The sequence below is a fragment of the Fukomys damarensis genome, unplaced genomic scaffold (assembly GCF_012274545.1).
Source record: "Fukomys damarensis isolate Sample0158 unplaced genomic scaffold, DMR_v1.0_HiC HiC_scaffold_14, whole genome shotgun sequence".
Classification (NCBI taxonomy): domain Eukaryota; kingdom Metazoa; phylum Chordata; class Mammalia; order Rodentia; family Bathyergidae; genus Fukomys; species Fukomys damarensis.
Genome location: NW_022900926.1, coordinates 68,025,055 through 68,046,081, shown reverse-complemented (window position 1 = coordinate 68,046,081; position 21,027 = coordinate 68,025,055). Strand labels below are relative to the sequence as shown.

Genomic DNA, 21,027 nt, shown 5'->3' with positions numbered 1-21,027 from the left:
CCAAGACATTAACCTCTGTGATTCATCTTATTAAATCACAAAGTGCATGGGTCATACACGTACTGCGTCATCATTTATAAAATCCTGCTTTCATTGGAAGACATGAAGCATTTTAGCTTTGGTGCATAAAAATTGACAAAAGTCCTGTTTTTGAATCATATTAACAGTGGAGGCAGTACAGTTGCCTGGGTTGAGCAGTACCAATTACAGGCTAAGGGCTCAGTCACTTTAATGCTCTCTTGTTTTCTGTGTTTGTGAAAATGTATACTTTGTTCCCCTTATAAATACTGTAGGTTAGAGGAAGGGTGATAGAAGGGGGGCTTTTAAGAGGTCTTGAAATATGTGACAATGCATATGCAATATATAACTTTATAGCTGGGCGCGGTGGTGCACACCAGTAATCCCAGCACTCAGGAGGCTGAGGCAGGAGGATCGCTATGAGTTTGAGATCAGCCTGGGCTACAGCAGTGAGTTTCAGATCATTCTCCACTACCTAGTAAGATCCTATCTCAAAAAAACAAACAAACAAAAAAACCCCAAAACAAAAACAAAAACAAAAACAAAAAAACTCAACCAACCAAACAAAAAAACCAAACCAAAACAAAACAACTTTATAAATGATATAAAAGTGAAATTGTACATCTTTGCCTTATGAAAATGAAATAAATGAGTGGGTTTTATTTTTTATATCTTAGGTATTATTAAGCCATGTAAATTATATAAGGTATATATGATACATGATACCTGGATAAGTAATGTATGATATCCAGAAACATTTCTGAATAAAATCAGGACATGCAAAATGCTCACATATCATAATTTGTAATACAACAGATTTATGAAGGAAAACAAAGGTGGTGTACTCTTTAAAAAATGTTAGTTATAACTAATAGTCGTCTTGAAAATATGAATTCCATTCGTATTTGTGCAATTTAAGGCCTGTTTTATCAGCCACGTCTGACCCTGGGTGTGTTGTTTCATCTGTCCATGTTTCAGTTCCTTAACGTAAAAAAAGAAGTGTTCAGATCAGAGACTGTTTAAACTGTAAAATTGGGATTACCTTATGATTAGCTCTGATGGATCTGAAATCCCTGTGTTCGTTAAGAAGTTCATTATAAATACGTTCCCACAACTTACTGTGGATTTTATTTATGAAATGAAGTATGTTAAGGGATACCTCTAGTGCCAGGAACTCGGGAAGCTGAGACAGAAGGATCACATGAGCTCACAATTTGAAGACAAGTCTGGCCAACGTAGCCAGGCCATGTCTCTAAATCAGTCAGTCAATCGATCAATCAATAGAAATGGAGATGAAAATATTTTCCATTTTTATATATTTTGTGAGACTATGATTTTTGATGTTCTACTTTTTAAAGAATCCACTAAGATCACTCAAAGGATAATTAGAGGCATTTGTGGAACAAAACCTAGTCTTCAATTAGAGACATCTTACTAATATATAAATTATCTCTATCAATTGACAAATAACAGAAATGGAAATTCCTGTTACCAAAGCATATTTCATTATCAATAAAATACTTAGGAAATATCTATCGCTTGTGTGGTACTAACATTTCAGGGACTTACTGTGAAGTTTTAGACAGTATGAGGTCACTAGATAAAGCTTGTAAAAACAACCCAGTATATTTACTTGAAAAAATAACTGCCAAAAGTTAAAATAAATTTCATATATTATCCATGTAACTTATATTCCATAAAACATTATCTAACTTATAATACCATAGTTTTATCCTCTTGTATGCTTTAAATTTGTGCAGTTTATTTCAAGCAAATATTCTTCCAAATATCAAGTTGATCTACCTTAATTTATCATCAGTTATCCCCTTGTCGAATGATGAATTCCATTTTTAAGGGCAGGAAATTCTTATCATTAATAAGAATTGCCATTTCCTTTCAACACGTTTTCCCTTTCCATAGATTTAAAGCTCCGTTTATGTTACAACACACCCCTATTTATTTTAAAATAATTATTTGAAAATGTCACCTGTTTTGCTCATATATGCCAGGAGGCCATAGACATAATCTTACTGATATTTTCTTTCAACCAACTTATTTGTTTATATCCTCACTTGAGTGAGATATATAAGGAACCTGCGGACAGGAAGAATTGAAAGTAGTCTAACGGACTACTTCAAAGTAAATTGTAAAGTCCCAAATCTTATTTATTGGCCATGTATAGAAGGGAAAATTATGGTAGCACCATGGGGCCCCGCATGCCCAGGAAACTGTGTATACTACTGTTATCACATGCCTTTTTTTTTTTTACACTGAGCTCTAACTACCATTTAATTGTATCCAGAATCTACAGTAGGAGCAGATCCCAAAGGCAGCTCACAAATGTGAACATTGAGCTGTACGTGAAAGTATAATCTGAGTAATAGCATTTTTTAATCTCAGCATTGCTGTTGTATCAGAACTCCAATAGAAGAAAGCATATTCAAATCCAGTTCTGATTACTACTAAATGCTCCACACAGTCCCGTCACAGAGTAAATTGAATGATTTCATATTTGGTTGCTCTCACCCACCCATGTAATAGAAAATATTTTAGCCAAATGGTTGGCCAAATTGCAGCAGCTCACATTCGCTCAGCTGCCTTGCACTGGGACATTTTCCACATCACAGGAGTTGCTGGATGGGATTGTTAAGTCAATATATTTTCCCTAGCAGATTCACTGCCATAAAATGTGATTTCAAAACTCTGTTAGAAAATGTCAGATGCTAAAGATGATGCGACTAGACAGAGATGCATTTATTGTAGCTCAGAAAAGTACAGCTGGGCAGCTTTTTGAATGATTATGGACTGAACATTTGCTTGGAAACAGCCTCTCAGTACTAAAAGCAAAGTTTGAAACCAAATGCATAATCAAGTAATTGAGACTTATTATTTAACAACTTTTACATCAAAATGGCATAGGCCAGGAAGCATCATTCTATAGCAGATGGAAATTTTTAACAGAAACTCTTTTGAATGAAGCTATGCTTTTCTGAAATTATCTTCAACCCATTATTTTATCAATTTATGGTCCTTTTGATTTACTACATGGCATTTTCACTCTCCGCCCTAAATATATGGATTTTAAAAAATGATGTGCTTTGAAACATGTTTCTATTCATATTTAAGGGCAGAGTTGAAAAATAATAGAATTGTTTGGACAAATGAGTATCCAGAGAGAATACATAGAGTTTTGGAAAATCAATTCATGCATGAAAATGAAAATACTACAGAGCAAAATGATTTTCAGTTTATTATGACTACTTGTGAGGCATAAGATACATTGTTTGCTTTCTGATTGTTTTCTATGTCTAATTAGACGAAGGTAATTGTTTTTACCAGTGATTTTCCTTTTAAGAAAGCAATCATTAACTCATTAACTTTACTTTTATAAATTATTTTTTTTTTTTATTGAGTTTATTGGTACATTTAGGGATACAGTACAGTTACATTCATTGTTGGGATCATGTACCTTTACATGGCAAGTCTTGATTCTCATTTTTTTCCCCTTACCTCTGCCCTCCCTTCACCCCCTCCTCCCCTCCCCATCTACAAACACTTTATTTTCATCTTTTCATTCTCTCACATTTTTTTCTTTTCCCTTTTTGTTCTTCCCCTACGTATCACACCTTCCCTACACCTTTAGCTCCTTTCCTCCCATTTCTAAATGTCAGTAATCTTATTAGAATCTTATGCATTGTTGCAGAATATTCACACCAGGGAAACTATTTGGTATTTACACATGTGGGACTTATTTATTTCACTTAGGAGTATATCTTCAATATGTATCCATTTTCCTATGAATGAATCTATTCTCTCGCTCTTTATGGCTGAGTAATATTCCATTTTATAGAAAAACCACAACTTCTTTATCCAGTTTCCAACGGATGGGCAAATAGGTTGTTTCCAAGATTTAGCTATTACAAACTGTGCCGCTATAAACATGGGTGCACATACTTCTCTGTGATATGATTCTTTTAGTTCTCTTGGAAAGATACCCAACAGAGGGATGGCTGGGTCAAATGGAACCTCCAGTCCAAGCTCTTTGAGGTATCTCCATATTGATTTCCATAGTGGTTGCACTAGTCTGCACTCCCACCAACAATGGAGGAGGGTTCCTTTCTCCCCACAACCCCGCCAACATTTGTTATTGTGTGATTTCTTGATAGCAGCCATTCTTTGTGGGGTGAGGTGGAATCTCAGTGTTGTTTTCATCTGCATCTCTCGAATGACCAGTGATGTGGAACATTTTTTCATATATTTTCTTGCTGCTTTCACTTCTTTGTATGAGAAATGTCTGTTCATTTCGGATGCCCATTTTTGGATCGGGTCTTTATATTTGGGGGGACTGATTGTTTTGAGTTCTTTATATATCCTTGATAATAGTCCTTTGTCTGAGGTACAGCTGGTAAAAATTTTTTCCCACATTGTAGATTGTCTCTTAGTTCTGCTAATGGTTTCTTTTGAAGTACAGAAGCTTTTTAGTAAGATGAGATCCCAGTTGTTGATTCTTTCTGCTAGTTCCCGTGCTACTGAGGATTTGTTCATAAAGTCTTTTCCTATACCAATGTCTTCCAGAGTTCTGCCTAACTTACTTTCCAGCAAGTTTAATGTTTCTGTTTTAATATTTAGATCTTTAATCCATTTGGATTTTAATTTAGTGCATGGCGAAAGATAAGGGTCTAATTTTAATCTGTGACAGGTTGATATCCAGTTTTTCCAACACCATTTATTAAAGAGGCTATCTTTCCTCCACTGAGGATGGTGAGCTCCTTTGTCGAAGATGAGGTAGCTGAGTACATCTGCATTTGTTTTTGTGTCTTCCAGTCTGTTCCATTGATCCTCAGGCCTATTTCTTTGCCAGTACCATGCTGATTTTATCACAGTGGCTTTGTAGTATAGTTTCAAATTGGGAATTGTTACACCTGGTGCCATGTGACTGTTGCCTATAATGGCTTTTGCTATTCTAGGTCTCTTGTGGTTCCAAATGAATTTTTGGATTCTTTTTTCTAGTTCTGTGAAATATAGTGTTGGAATTTCAATTGGCATTGCATTGAATGTATATAGCAGTTTCGGTATACTTTTATAAATTATTATGCAAAATATTCTTTTTATGAATTATTCAACCCATGGCGTGACATACTTCGTACAGTCTTAGAGGACTGTTCAAAAAACAGTTTGTGTAGAATTAATAATAGAGTTCATAGAATGAATTAGAATTCAATCAAAATTAATAGAATAAAATAATAATAATAATCATACAAGAATAATAGAATTAAAGGGACAATATTGTTTCATCTAATTTTCCCAGAAATACTTGTCTTTGTTTTTCAACTGTGTGGGAAATAATGGTTCCCAGCACGCATGCCTCTTCCATTTCTCTTTCTGCCTAATTTGTTTTGGTGGAGGAGAGAACATGATTTGTATTAAAATGACCATTTAGAGAGTTTCCTCCACACCACTCACAGAGAACATGAAAAGATAATTAAAAGAATTTCCTTCACTGTAAACGTCTCACTTTTTTTTTTTTCTTAGCCAGGCACCGTCTTTTCCTCCCCTACCAAATTCTCTGACCCCCAGTTTTGCTTCTGTGAATGACTGTCACATTTGTATCTGTGGCTCATGCAGTAATAAATATTTCACCTGTGACCTTCAGCTTCCTTTCCTCACACCAGCTGGTGTTAGGGTTACAGCCAAACACCTTTGTCATGGTGAAATGGACAGTGCCGCCCCTTTCTCTGAATGGCTCTGCCACGGAACACCACCTTGTTCAACCAAGACGGTTCATTGTCATGTGCCTTCACCTTATCATCTCTAATCTTTTACTAAGTGATATTTTTCAGGCACAATGTTCAAGTGAAACTTCTTAGATCTAGAAATTATTTAGTGGCTTACTGGATTGTTTTAAGGAAAAAGCAACTGAAATTTCCTGTAGTATCACATTTCTTTGGAAAGCTTTGAGATCAGCGATTTGGCTTCTTGAAGTTTTACCGCGCTGTTTTTCAAGTAATGCAATCCTTGTGACTTTTTGTTCTCCCTCGTCTTCCTATGTCTTTCGATATAGGAGAAGTCCTAGACAATTTTTCATTGTTATATACTGTGTTTGATAGATAACTTATCATCAATACCATAATCTCCTTATTTGTATTTTTTAGTTGTTCTTTGGAGACAATATTTGCTTTTTTCTCCAGGATATAATTAGGTAGGCTCACTTTTTCATACTTAGAATTTCACGACTCTTTTTTTTTGTTTGTAACTTTCTCCTTACTTAGTGTAAACATAAAGGTTGGAACTAACCTTTGCAGTTTTTTGTTGCAGTTGTCTACATTACTGAGGGAGATTTCTTTTCCTAACTCCTTTTACCGGCCTCATTAAGGGGTAAGAATCTTAGAGATCTTTATTTGCTTTTTTAAAAAGCAAACACAAAGGGTAGGACTGTTTGCCATTTCTGTTGTAATGGTATCCAAAACATTCCTTGTCTAGCAATTGTTGGTGGGTATGTGGTGCCTGACAGCTTCTCAGTCAACTGGAAAATGATGACAGTTTGAAAGTTCTGTGCAAATTTGTCCTCAGTGTTTAACTATATATGATTCTACATATGATGTTCCTACATACCTCTGTTCAGAGGGGATTGATCATTAGCATACTTAGAGTGCAGAGTGTACTTGCCTTTCAAAATAAGCCCTTTTGGGCTGGGGATTTAGTTCAGTGGTTCCACCACCTGCCTTTGCCAAGCACAAGGACCCAAGTTCGATCCCTGGAACCAAAAGCAAAAGAAAACAAACAAACAAACAAACAAACAGAATTTATTAAAGTAAAATTACAGATTTGATATCATTTTTAATCCTAAAAGTATTATACAATAACATTTAAATAGAAAATGAACAATTCTGTAGAAATCATTTTAATCTGGATATGGTGGGGCCTGCCTTTAATCCCAGAACTCTAGGATGCTGAGGCAGAAAGACGGAAAGTTTCAAACCTGCCTGGGCAATTTTGCTACTTGGTGAGACCCTGTCTCAAAATAAAAATAATGAAAGTGCAAAGACCTTGGGTTCTATCTCTTTATCACATATTCCAAATCAATCAATCAGTGGCTAAATAAGATACAAAATATACTTTATTCAGAGATCAGAACGCTAAAGCATTTTATTTGCTGGTAAGAAAATGATAAATTCCCGTTAAGCCATGCTAAGCCTGTGAATGGAATTGTGCCTAAAAATGATCAGGTCTCAGGCATAGTTTTCTCTTATGCTTGTAAGGTCATTTTGGCTCAATGGGTGCTCCTGTCCCAGTCACTGTATACAACAGTCCCCTTCTTTCCCTCTCTTCAGAGTTCCAGTTCTTCTGCTTTAGGATGCTTTGGGATATCATTATTAATAGTAAACTTGGCCATGCAGTTAGTGAAAGGCTTATGATTTTTCTGTCCAGGATTTTTCCTGGACTCATGAGAAGTAGAATCAAGATGGGATGCATAGAGGAAGACCTAATAAAAATTGGAGATACTTTTGAGTATAAGTGCTAAAACTGACACGCTTGGAATAAAGTTCATAATCATTTAAGTGTCTGTGAGATTGGTTAGACTTTAATGAGAGCTACAAACATCACAAGACATATAAGTTTGAAGGTGAATTATGTGAAGAGAGTGGAAACTTTTTCCTTTCTGTGATGTAAGAAAAATAACAAAGCACATAATTTAGGCAAGAAAATAATAAATCCAAATGAGGAGAGCAACTAAAACAATGGATGGGAGAAACAGCTATACAAGATGAATGAAGATTTTTTTTTTTGTATTCTATTTAAGACTCTGAAGATGGAAACAGTTAATTTCTTCTAAAATTGATGTGCGTGTCTGCAAAAATTGTTTAAAATTCACACAGATGCCTACATATTTAACACACTTTTAAAGGGTCCTGGCGTTTCCTACATAAATCACATTCTGTTGTGCATTGACAAACTTTTTATTTCTGGTACAAATATCCTGAATACAAACCTAAATAGCAACCCAAAGTTTAAATACAGACACTTCTGAGTATGGAAGTAAAAAAGCCTTTCTAAATTGTTCCTACCTTTAGACTTTCTATCTTATTGTTCTTCGTATACAGAAGAAACTTGTATGTCGATTGATTTGTTTTATAATCACAAAAGGCTGTGTGGTAATCCTGGCAATAAACTTTGGACTTTTTTGCCATTTTAAATCTCTCTCTGGAAAGTAACATGAGACTTTGTGCCAAGCTGTGCCTAAGAAATATAACTTAGTTGAAGGACATTAGCTTTTTCATTTAAATCCCTTATTAATATAATGGATACAAAGGACAAAAATTCATCATATTAAACCTGTAAGATTGTTCCTAAAATGTATATTACTTTAACCTGAACAAGGTAAGCCCTGCACTAAATGCACCTAAATACATAAATTTTGAGGCATGGAAGAAGTTTGCAGTTATACAGTACATTTTAAGAATACAAGAAAGCTTTCCTGAGTGCAGTACGCTTGGAATTTCCAAAGTGCATATTCATAGGTGCATAAATGGATTTAGAACCAGTAAGGTAGGAAATGTGAGATTTGTGGGCAGGATAACTCAGCTTCGAAATGGCAATCAGGGTAACAGAAAGGTCGTCCATTCCCTTTGTCCTAACAAAGGCAAGGCCCTTCCTGCAGTCAGTACTGCATGACTCGAGTGGAGGAGAGCAAAGAGTTACTTCCCCGAGTGCTTTACACAGGCCAGCTTCTCTCCTCGAGGGCATCAGCCAGCTGAGAGGCAAACTGTTGAGTTACGACCACACGTACCCACTTAGTAGAACTGCACTACTATTTTGTGAATTGGGAACACTTCTCACTCCCAAAGAATCTGGGATAGTTCGAAATTCCAGCCAGTTTTTTGTCATTTGCCCGGGTCTCCCCCACCCTTGCCCCATTTTCTCTGCCACTCAGACACACCCAGCAGCCCTTCCTACTTCACCATCTCCACTGAAGACCAGGCACAGGCAACCTGCGAATACTGTCATCTCTTCTGGTTTCACAGACCTCTAACATCTCGTCCTCCAGTTCAGCAGGGATTGTCTTCAACTCCGTGAGCTCCACTCCGGGACCCAGCCAAGTTGTGACCATGGAGCATGGAGATCTTTCTCAGACACACACGAAGGTCTTAGGTGGATCTTCTTGGTTCCATCTGTCCCTTCCACCCACAACCCCATTTCCTGCCCTCCAAGTATAGTTCACACATTTCACCCTGATCGACTGATAGATTTTTGAAACTCAAAATCTTTCCCTCTCAAAGTTGTACCCTTGCTATAGTATCCCAAAATCTACTTTGAAACTCAAAACAAACTAAAACAACAGCAATACATTTTCCATCCCCCAAACAAAGCCTCTTCTTTTTTTCTTGGCAGTTCTGCTCTAACATTCCAGACATCACCGTTCTGGTCCCTGTTTCCATAACTTTGACTATTTTAGATCGCGCATGTGAGGTTATGTAGTAATTATCCTGCAGTGACTGACTTATTTTACTCAAAATAATGTCCTCCTAGCTCATCTATGTTGTTGAGAATGACAGGATTTATTTTCCTTTTTTAAGGCTGCCTAATATTTCATTGCCTATGTACCACTCATTTTCTTCCATTCATCCATGCTTGCACTGAGGTTGCTTCTATATCTTGGCTGCGGTGATTGGACGACTTCTCACGGTTACTGTGAAAAGGGTCTGGACACTTTACAAGGACAATTTTAAACATCTGCTGTTATCATTTTCTTTATAATCACCATGATTTTGGAAGAAAGAGGTTAATTTCCTCCTAAGGGTCATCAAGTATATTCTCCTTCCCTGTCCATTATGAAAATAACCTACGTGATTCTTTTCTATGTTACTCAAATTAAATTGCTCTTTTCCCTCCCCTAAGTATCTGCAAATGGGAAATGTAAGACTGGAATTAAAGTACACGTGTGAGGAGACCTATAACTCAGCCTTTGACCCTCTCTCCATGTGATTAGGAAATATCACCCCCTTTTTTTGCCTCGAGTCTTCCATCAAGTAAGTGGATTCCCACTGATCCTTGCCATCTGCTCTGCAAACTTGCTGTCAGAAAACCATGTACTTAAAGCACTAAATTACCCAAACTCTGTATTGAAGATTGCTGTGATTGTTAAATTTTTTTTCTGTAAAAAGCCTTTAAAATAGATAAATATATGTTAACTTTTCTCATGCTTCCCACGTTCAAATTTTTTGGTTCAAATCAGGATTCTAGGTGAGTGTTGCCTTTAAATACCTTTGTTTAAAAAGTGCACATGAGTCTTCAACACTGGGGCTTTTGAACAAGAAATTAAGCCATTTGTTCAAAAGTAAAAGACAATTTATATTGTCTTGTTCTTAGTAACATTCAGATAGTCACAATCTTATTTTTTATTTGTATTTTTGGTGATTAATATTTGTAAAATATTAGCATATCTTTGGATTGAGGAGTCATTCTTTAAGAATGCGTTAAATTGTTCTTGGCTTTATTATCATGGTGTTGCTTTAAATTAAAACTGCAGCAGAAATGCTGTGTTTCTCACTTTGAATTGTTTTAAGTTCCAGCTAGCAAAAGAAAGGTGAAAATAATTGTTACAAAAAGTAAGTGCAGCTTGCTTTGCCAACCCCATGGGGAAAGGAGAGAGAGACGAGGGCTGTAGGCCTCAGTAACTGCACCGGGTGGTGCCCCGAGTTAGCAAGGTGACCTGTACTGGGACCCGAAGAGGGGACAGCCCAAGAGAAGCTTGCAGATGTTCACCTTCTCTTCTGCACCACTGAAGATGGGGCAACTTTGACTCTCTAGGAGGGTGTGAGAGAGTCTCAGACACGCAGGCAAAGTGGGAAGAGCCCAAAGTGCCTCCAAGTACCCTTTGGTGCTGCAGTGCAAACAGTTTTTGAAGTTCAACAGTCCGCCTTGACCACTGAGTAGAACATGGCCTTTTTCTAGGATGGTGAATGCATCAGACATGGCTGTAGCATTGATTTTCTGATGTCTCTGCCAATTAAGCAGAGATAAATTAATTTATTCACTGTGTATTTGCTAATTTTTCTTTAATGAACAGAAAGTTATTTGCCTCATAAGTTCTTGTCTTGAATTTTTGCAGCATATGATACTATAATCCACCAAAGTAATTCACTCCTTTTTTAAAAATTACACTTGTAAATAAAGCTTTGGAAAAATTTGTTCTAAGTATTTTTACATTGAAGAAGACAATCTTCAGGAAAGTGAAATGTAGTTTAGAGCATTTTATTAGAAATAACTATATTGTCTAGTAGCTAGTTAGATTCTAGTTCAGTGATAGGAATGTGTAAGACTATTTTATGATCCCTGCTCCTCCCTCAAAAACCAAATCATTAAAGGATTCATATTTAGTGCAAGTCACTTTCCTAGTGCTGGGTTAAAATCCCCAGTACCTGCAACTTAAAGGAGGAGCAGTTTACTTGGCCTCATGTCTTTAGTCCAGGTCTGGCTGGCTCCAAGGCAGGGTGGAAGCGTCTAGTGGAGGGCAGCTACTCACCTCATGGTGCCCCGGAGGTGGAGAGAGGGGAGGAACCAGAAGGGAGGTGCACCTTGCCAGTCACCATGCCAGTAACTGCCTCTTCCTGCCAACCCAAGCAGCCTCACCTGCTGCCAGCAGTCAGCTTTGTTGCCTGTGATTGGGCCACCTTCCAAAAGCCCTGCCTGTGAGTTCAGGCAGATCCCAGGTGTTTTATGGTTGCCCAGTGTGTGTGCTGGCAACAGAAGATCCCCTGTCCCAATTTCCTCTTGAGAAGCAGGGGTGTGAGGCTATGTACACACCGAATGACAGAGCAGGACACCCTGGCTTTTGGGGCCACTGCACGGGACACCCTCCTGTCCAGGGCTCTGCACAGCGGGCAGTCTTCATTATTCAGCAAGAAGTAAAGGCTAAACCAGCTTGTACCCCAAACACTGAAGACATAAAGGAGATGCCATGTGGAGGTCCTTTCCCCACATTATCCTCCTGCAAAAATATCTGGCCCAGGAAAGATCCATGTACTGTGGGGATAAATGAAATAAAAAAGGGAAAAGACTTCTAGATTGAGTAACAAACAAAACCAGTCTCTAACTTGAAACTTTCAAAACAATGTTGACATCAGCTGAAAATAATAAAGTATTCCAAAGGAGAACAAAGGTTTTAACCTTCATAATGCACAAAAATTCCTTAGGTAAGGCAAATAAGTCCCCTTATAATGCTAAAGGATAAAATGTACTGTATAAGGAAAATATAATCACTAGAGTATCACAACATCCAGGCTGGGGATGTAGCTCAGTGTCACCACACCTGCCTTGCAAACACAAGGTCCTGAGTTTGAGTCCCAGTACCAAACCAAACCAAACAAAACAACATCCAAACATAACAACATCCATGCATAAAAGTAAGAGACAGTAATAAAAATAAGTGACAATGTTACTGGTAAAACACTTTATTTGCTCAGTTTTTTAGTTTATGATAGACAAAGTGGAAAAACAAGTGAAAACATCATCTAAAGTAAATCTGATACTCTATTTTTGGAATTTATATCTCACAGAGACCCCTCACCCCTCAAAATTTAATATCTGTGGAACCTTCACAAAAACTATATTAGGACAAAAAGGAAAATCCATAATTGTTAAGGTAGAAATGAGCACTCGATTTTTTTTGTGATCAGAAAGCCTTATAAATTAATAACAAAAGGGGCCGGGGATTTAGCTCAGCGGTTTGGTGGCCTGCTTTGCAAGCACAAGGACCCGAGTTCAATCCCCAGTACCCATCCCCCAAAAAATAATAATAAAAAATAATAATAAAAAATAATAATAACAAAATACGAAAACACAAAAATTCCCTGCACTCTGTGATTAGAAAATTTTGCTTCTCAGTGAATCTTGGGACCAAGAAGAAATGCAAAAGAAATTTCTGGTTTTTTCTTTTTCTCTAGCTTTATCAAGGTGCTAGTTACTTGAGTAGTTTTTGGTAAGAACACTCAGAATCCACTCTCTTATCAAATTTAAGTAGATAATATGGTATTGTTAATTATAGTAATATTGCTGTATATCAGATCTCCAGAATTTAATAATTTAATACCTGGAGCAACCAAAACTACATAACCTATAAGCAACCTTGCCCATTACTCCTTGACCCAGAGCCTGGGAACTACTATTCTGTTCTCTGCTTCTGTAAGTTTGACTATTTTTTTTTATTTTACTTTTTGGTACTGGGGATCAATCTCAGGACCTTGTGCTTACGCAGCAGGCGCAAGGCCACAGAGCTAAATCCCCAGCCCAGGTTTGACTATTGTAGAGCCCACCTAGTAGTGAGATTATGCAGCATTTGGATTTCTGTGTTTATCAGAAGGCAGCTGGAACAGACAGAGATGACACACACACTGAGGCCACTGGCACTGAGAATCTTTTCGCCTTTGTCCTGCATTGTCAACCTAGAGATACTCAAGTAATTTTGGTCAAGACCCTTAACCTCTCTTTGGAGCGTCCAAGTTCTGATAAAATTTTTCTCTCTCTTCCTGTGCAAATTGCCTGGGTAAACTGAAGCCACCACCAGATGCTGTAGAAGTATTATAGGGTTAGATCTCACATTTCCCCCCAAGCTCTTGCATTCAGAGGCAGCACTTTTTTTGGGGGGGGGAGTATGGGGATCGAACTTGGGTCCTTGCCCTTGCGAAGCAGGCAGCAGAACTACTGAGCTAAATCTCCGGCCCCGAGAGGCAGCACTTTTGAAAAGTGATTGGAGCATGGGGCCCTGTGCTCATCAGTGGATTCGTCTGCTGACTAGCTCTGTAGCTGAGTGTGCGGTTTGGAGGTGGGCCTGGTAGGAGGTCGATCCTGAGCGTGTGAGCGGGAACGTTGCCTTCCCCTCCCCGGCACTCGTCTCCTCTCTCCTCTGCGAACACGATATGAGCTGCTCTCGATGTGGTCTTCTGCCATGACACATGTGCCTTGCAGCCAGCTGAATATGGAAAGAAACCTCTAAAGTCTGTGGGCCCCAATTAACCTCTCCTCTTTTAAATTGCTGGTGTCAGAGATTTTGTCCCAGTGAGGACAAAGTGACTAAAACAAGTACCTGCGTTGGACCCAATGGCCAGAGCTAGATACTGGCTGCAGTGAACTTCGAAGTACAGAACATAGAATGATGCACCCCCGCTAAACACTTTCTTCCTGACTGGACAGAGCTTGACCCCACCTGAACTCCTGATTACAGGTCCCCATTCCTTCCCATGGATCCCCTCAACCTTGCTCTTGACACTCTATGAATGGGTTCTTGAACTCTCCAAGGAAACTCAAGCTTGACTATAAACCAGTGCAGTTCAGGCCTCCTTTTCCTGAGCTCCCTCAGCTATCAATAGAAATGCCAAGGTTTCTTCACACTGCTAGTCTTGGGCTTGCTATTTAATTTTTTTTTCCTCATTGAGTTTATTGGCACATTTTAGCTATACAGTACAGTTACATTTCATTATTGGAATCTTGTACCTTTATGTGGCAGGTGGTCTTGGTTCTATTTTTTCCCCTTGTCCCTGCCCTCCCTTCACCCCTCCCTTCCCCTTTACAAACACTTCATTTCCATGTTTTCATTTTCTCATATTTTTCCCCTTATTAGCTTTCCCCTACCCTTCCTACTTTCTCTACACCTTTAGCTATTTAATTATTAATTATTAATTATTCTTGTATGGAATAAATCACTTCACTTTTTATATGAAGTGAAATACGTAATTAGTTGTTAATAGCATAATAAAATCTGTGACTGAGAAGACAAATGAGAATGTCTTTCAGTCTAAAAGTGCCATCTTTAATAGACAAATACCACCTGTCTTCCATTTAAGTTGACATCAGCATGGTTGTTGGTTAACAGCATGAGAAATATTAGCCGGAGAAATAAGACAAAAACAAAACAAAGAAAAAATAAAACAAAAATGATAAGTGAAAATATATTAGCTAGCAGAGATAGGGTAAGTGATAAACTTTTCACTGTTAGTTAATTTGGTATTTTAAGTGGTATACCTAAAATTCCTAAGACAAGCAACTGAGTGTCAACTAAAATTAGTAAAATAACTCAGTGTGTCTCAGTAGGAGATCAGTAGCTTCCATGTACAGATAAGAAATATTATACAATAGTGAACTGAAAAATACAAATATAATACAGGGTATTATATAGAGGATTCTATCTTTTTACAGTAAGTGTATGTTTGTGTGTATATGAAATAATATATACTTGAACTTCTAAAAAGAAACAGTTGAAGAGAGAAGAGGAAACTAATAGAAATAAAACATAGCTATTTACCCTTTCAAAGTACACAACAATAAGATTCACATTCTGCAAGCATTATACTTTAGTCTTCTTAAAATTTTCCAAAGATATTTTAAAGCAGATTTTTAAACTTGTTACTTGAAAATATAAAAAGAACATCTTCTGGTGTAGCAGACACACTCAGCATAAACTTTAGAAAAGTAATCAGTGGCTTAAAAATACATTGCTTACATTTAAAAATAATAATTATACTATGTTAACAGTTGAATTACCTGTTGGCTGAATATTGTTTTAATCATTGTTTATAATTTTATACTAAATTTCTGTTTCACCGGAAGAAAAGGTCTAAAAGGGAAGGGGAAATAGGAGGGGTAAGGGAAGGAAAAAGGGAAAGGAAAAAATATGAGAAAAGGATAAAATGGAAACAAAGGCTTTGTAAATAGGGAGACGTGGAGGGGTTGAAGGGAGGGCAGGGAGTGGGAAAAAATAAGAACCAAGACATATCATGTAAAGGCACAAGACCACAATGATGAATGCCATCGTATTGTGTACCAAGAAACTTAATGAATACAAAATAAACAAATTTGTGTTTCACACACTGCAAGATATATTCCTTTATTGCTTATGAACCAGAGTTGTATTTGAGTACATTATAGTAAATATTGTATTTCTTTAAAACTCAAACATTAATTCATTAACCACCTACTGTTTTATGCTTTATGCTTGGCTCTCAGGTTACAGAGGTGCATACAGCAGGCTAAATGTCATTCAGTTCATGTCCTAAGGAGATTTTCTGTAGGGCAATAACCATGCATTTATGTCTTTACATGTAAAACTTCAGAAATAGTCTACAAGATATGTTTGTATGTCAGCAGAAATAGCCCCATCCTGTCATCGCTATATGTGTACACTTTTTTTTCCCTCATTGAGTTTATTGATACATTTTAGGTATACAGTACAGTTACATTCATCATTAGGATCTTGTACCTTTACATTTTTCCCCCTTGTCCCTGCCCTCCCTTCACCCCCTCCTCCCTTCCCTATTTACAAATACTTTATTTCCATTTTTTCATTTTCTCATATTTTTCCCTTATTACCTTTCCCTGCCCTACCCACTTCCCCTACACCTTTAGCCCTTTTCTTGTTTTTTCACTTTGTCATTTATATCATTAAGATCTTCTGTATCATTATAGCTTTTCACATCAGAGAAACTATTCGGTATTTACACATGTGTGACTTATTTATTTCACTTAGGAGTATATCCTCAATATGCATCCATTTTCCTATGAATGCCTCTAATTTCTCACTGTTTATGGCTGAGTAGTATTCCATTTTATAGAAAAACCACATCTTCTTTATCCAGTTTCCAACTGATGGACAAATGGGCTGTTTCCGTGTTTTAGCTATTATAAACTTTGCTGCTATAAACATGGGTGCACATATATCACTGTGGTGTGATTCTTTTAATTCTTTTGCAAAGATACCCAGCAGAGGGATGGCTGGGTCAAATGGAACCTCTAGTCCCAGCTCTTTGAGGTATCTCCATATTGACTTCCATAGTGGTTGTACCAGTCTGCACTCCCACCAACAATGGAGAAGGGTTCCTTTCTCCCACAATCCTGCCAGCATTTGTTATTGTGTGATTTCTTGATGGCAGCCATTCTTTGTGGGGTGAGGTGGAATCTCAGTGTTGTTTTCATCTGCATCTCTTGAATGACCAGTGATGTGGAGCATTTTTTCATATATTACTTGATGCTTTTACTTCTTTGTCTGAGAAATGTCTGTTCATTTCAGATATTTCAGATACATCCTCCCCACCCCCCAGGCCTCCTGATTGTTCCAGTCCTTGGTTCCACTCTGCAGAGGCACAAGTGGCCATAAAGAGCATTTTTCTGAGCTCGTACACTTATTTTTTAATTCTTCAAAAACAACATTTCTTAAAAGCTGTATATTCTACAACACAAAAGATTATACTTTTTTCATTCTCTCAGCATTGGACATTATATTAGTTCCAATTTATAAAGCACATACACGAACATATCTCTTCATACAGCTTTATGTAAGTCACACTCTCCATAGCCTGTAAATGTACTACAGGCTGGACTGGAAATTTTGCTGTTTTTACCAAGGAAAGAGAACTCTTTCCACCCCAGCTTCTAGCAGAGCTTATCCAGGCGTTGCTGTCTGCAGGGCACCAGCTCCCTCAGGGATAGGGTGCAGATTGTATACCTAAGCAGCATGACAAAGAGACAGAAATCACATAGGTTAGTGAAAATATCCACAAACCATACATAATATATAAAAGATTCACATTTGTTGTCAAAATTTACCATCCCTTGATCAACAATGCTGCTAGAAATATCTATTCTCAACAAGAAATCACTGTGGAGTTTAAACCTCACCCTCAGGCAACTGAGAAGGCTGTTCTCAAAAGCAGACCTGAATATTAATATAAACCTTTGAGGCTGAGCTTCTTGAACTCTGGTGTGCATGAGAATCTCCCAGACAGTTTGGGGAGAAGATTCTCACTTAGCACCATAGAGTCTGATGCGGCACACCGGGGACACACACATGGGCTCAAGATTTCTCACTGTTGTGGTTTCCTTGTTCAACTTACATAATTCCTGGCCTCAATGAGTAGCTTTTCTTTCCTAACAGTCTTCCCCTTTCCATATCAAGGGCCCACTGTAGTTGAACTCATTTGTTGGCTGCACCACCTTGTGCTCTGTAAGACATCGCTGCCTAGAATTGAAGACCTTATTCATTCTTCCACATTCACTCCTTCCTGATCCCTAAGGCCGGCCAAACTCAACTCATTAACTTCCTGTGCCTTGAGCTAAATGCGTCGCCTCAACTCACACCTTAGTATCCCCTGAAATGGCTTATTTTTTCTCCTCCAATTGCTTCTGGACCAAACTGAAAGCATGAGTGAAATAATTTCACTGTTACCTCTGTTTTTAGGGAAGACGTGCCTGAGCTTAGCCATCCCTTGGGATAGACTCTTCCTTATACATTTCTCTCTCAGTATTTTCACGAATAGTGAGCTTACACCCTGCAGAGGATTCTTTCCAGCATTTTTTTTTTCTGCTTAGAAGAGGCTGGAGGTGGGGCACTGATAGGAGTTATTGAAACCACACACTCTGAAAGCAGGTGTCTGTGAGGGACACTTCCTTATGAGAGATTACCTTCTTACTAGTTAGAGGTCCTGACACATGTCTCTGATAGACTGTAGTCAAGGTGCGCTTGTCCACTAACCAACTCCTTGTGCCTTTCTCTTTCCCAGGATGTGACAGTCCCTCCCAAGCCTGTTTCGCTCCATCCTTTATATCAGACTAAACTCTACCCTCCTGCTAAGTCTCTGCTGCATCCTCCGACCCGGTCCTATGCTGACTGTCTTAGCCCAGGACCCTTCAGTCATTTGTCCTCCTTCTCACTGCATGATGAGCAGAACTCTCATGCGCTCCTTAGTCACAACACATACAACAAGGTGAGAATCCTCTGAGCGATGGGAAGTACTCTGGGCTGTGAGCCTTCATTATGTTTACCTTTTAAAATTTAAATTTGGCCTGGCATGGTGGCGCACACCTGTAATCCCAGCACTTGGGAAGCTGAGCCAGGAGGATTGCTGTGAGTTCAAGACCAGCCTGGGCTACATAGTGAGTTCCAGGTCAGTCTCAACTACATAGTGAGACCCTGTCTTAAAAAAAACAAAAAAACAAAAACAAAAAACAAAAAACAAAACAAAACAAAACAAAAAACCAAACTTAAATTTGGAGAAAACACAGATCAAGAATATTTAAAGATTCAAAATGTAAGTGTATTAAGAATATTAAATGTCTGTATTAAAACATATTACCTTGAAAAATAGGTTTTTTTTTCTTTCAAAGTCATTTCCTGTTTTATGTCCTCGTTGTTTCATGTTCTATCTTTAGTGTGAAAATTCCAAGAGTATTCCTAAAACTTGCCAAGATTCCACTACTAATTTGTATTCTAGTCTTAGTTCAGTGATCTTAAAAAGCTTCTTAAATTACCATGACTTGATGAGGCGGTACTTACAATTATAGTCAATGAGCAAAGAAATACTTAGAATTACTGCAAGGACTGCAAAATGATATCAACATTTTGTTTTAAAGTGTGCCCATCTGCCTCATAGTATAGAGCAATTAGATAAAATGTTGTGAAGTATTCAGTATGTAGGATATATACTTATATATACAGATACTTTACCTATATGAGTACATGCACGAAACAAAAATGTTTTCTGAAAGATTGTTTATGGTTGCCTTTGGAATGCAATCACATGTTTTCTTGAGGGCAAGCAATCAATACTTGTTATGGCTTGTGTTTGGATATCCCTTCCTGAAGCCTCATGCATTCATAGGTGGGCTTTTTGGAGGTGGCTGGATCTAGGATGTATGAATATGGATTCAGAGTATGGGAATATGGATTAAGAGTGTGCTATCAGGCCACTAATTGGCTTAGCATGGTGTAGGGGGTGGGTAAAGGAAGCCCAATCCTGGGTGTGGGTGGCAACACCTAAAAAGCTTATAACCCGGATGGCACAACAGGAAAAGGAGGCTTGCTGCTGGTGCTTTGCTGCTGCTTGTTGCTGTTGTCTCCTGTCTACCCTGCCATGGACTGTTTCTCCTCTGTAATACCCCTCTGCTGTGCCACCCTGCCTTGGATCCAGTCTAGCATGGACTGAAACCTCTAAAACTGTGAGCTGAAATGAGTCTTTCTTCCTTTAACTTGTGGATGGTGGGTATTTCATTGCAGCAATTAGAAAAGTAACTAAGTCAGTACTCTGTGGCCTTCCTCATAAGTGTGTCTTGCTCTTTTGAGTGTTATCACAAGGACAGCCTTACTAATACAGACTCTTAGACCTTGGAAATTTTTTATGATAACTGACTCATAAAACTGGACCTTTAATTGAATATTTGTGTAGTTCAAAATCTTGTTTAAAAGCTTTTATCTTGAAAATTCTCCACTACTAATGAAATACTTTTTTTAAAAAAACTGAAAATCAGTCAAAACCATGTTCCAGGTATAGTTGAACAAAATTCCTTGGACTCTGAGATATTTTTTCTAAAGCAATAATGTTCATAAACCCAGACAAAGCACAATTATTTTAAAATAAATCCTATTACATAAGGAAGAATTAGCTTTTCATGTTTTATGCCATTTATGATGGTTAGTACCGAATTAAGCAAAATATTAATTTTCTGCCAACAAAGTTAAGGCTGACATTTTAATGACTTAGTTGTGTCTACTTTTGATCTTGAAAAAGGCAGTCTATCATGGAAAGTATGATTACTTTTAAAAAATATTTTATGTTATCTGAATTTCTCTATGATTCAATGCTTGCCAACATTTATGAAATCCATTTAGTTATTAGAATTAATGTTTCTTATGATTCAACCAGTTTCTTATAAATTATCATCTATGATAGTGTTATTATTATATTTTATAGATATCAATTACATGAAATGGCTCATTCTTTTGATATTTTGTTGATGGTTTCTGAAACTGTTAAACAAGGATAAACAGCATTTCCTTCATATTTTAGCTTATGCTTTTTCAGACTCTGAGGAGCAAGCAATACACTTTGATATCTATGTTTATAAACATTGTTTTAGATATTACATTAATCCCATCATAATTTACCAAGAGCTTTCTTTCTCTTTTGTTTTTTTTTTTTTTGGTACTGGGGATAGAACTCAGGTCCTTGTGCTTGCAAAACAGGC

At 37.6% G+C, this 21,027-nt stretch overlaps 1 protein-coding gene across 1 annotated transcript in view; it reads left to right on the top strand.

The window, feature by feature from the left end:
• Mlip (muscular LMNA interacting protein) overlaps positions 1-21,027 on the top strand; it is a 245,808-nt gene that overhangs the window by 196,076 nt on the left and 28,705 nt on the right. Inside the window, exon 11 of the mRNA XM_033763417.1 lies at positions 18,567-18,770. Coding sequence (XP_033619308.1) covers positions 18,567-18,770 — 204 coding nt within the window. The remainder of the gene's footprint in view (positions 1-18,566; positions 18,771-21,027) is intronic.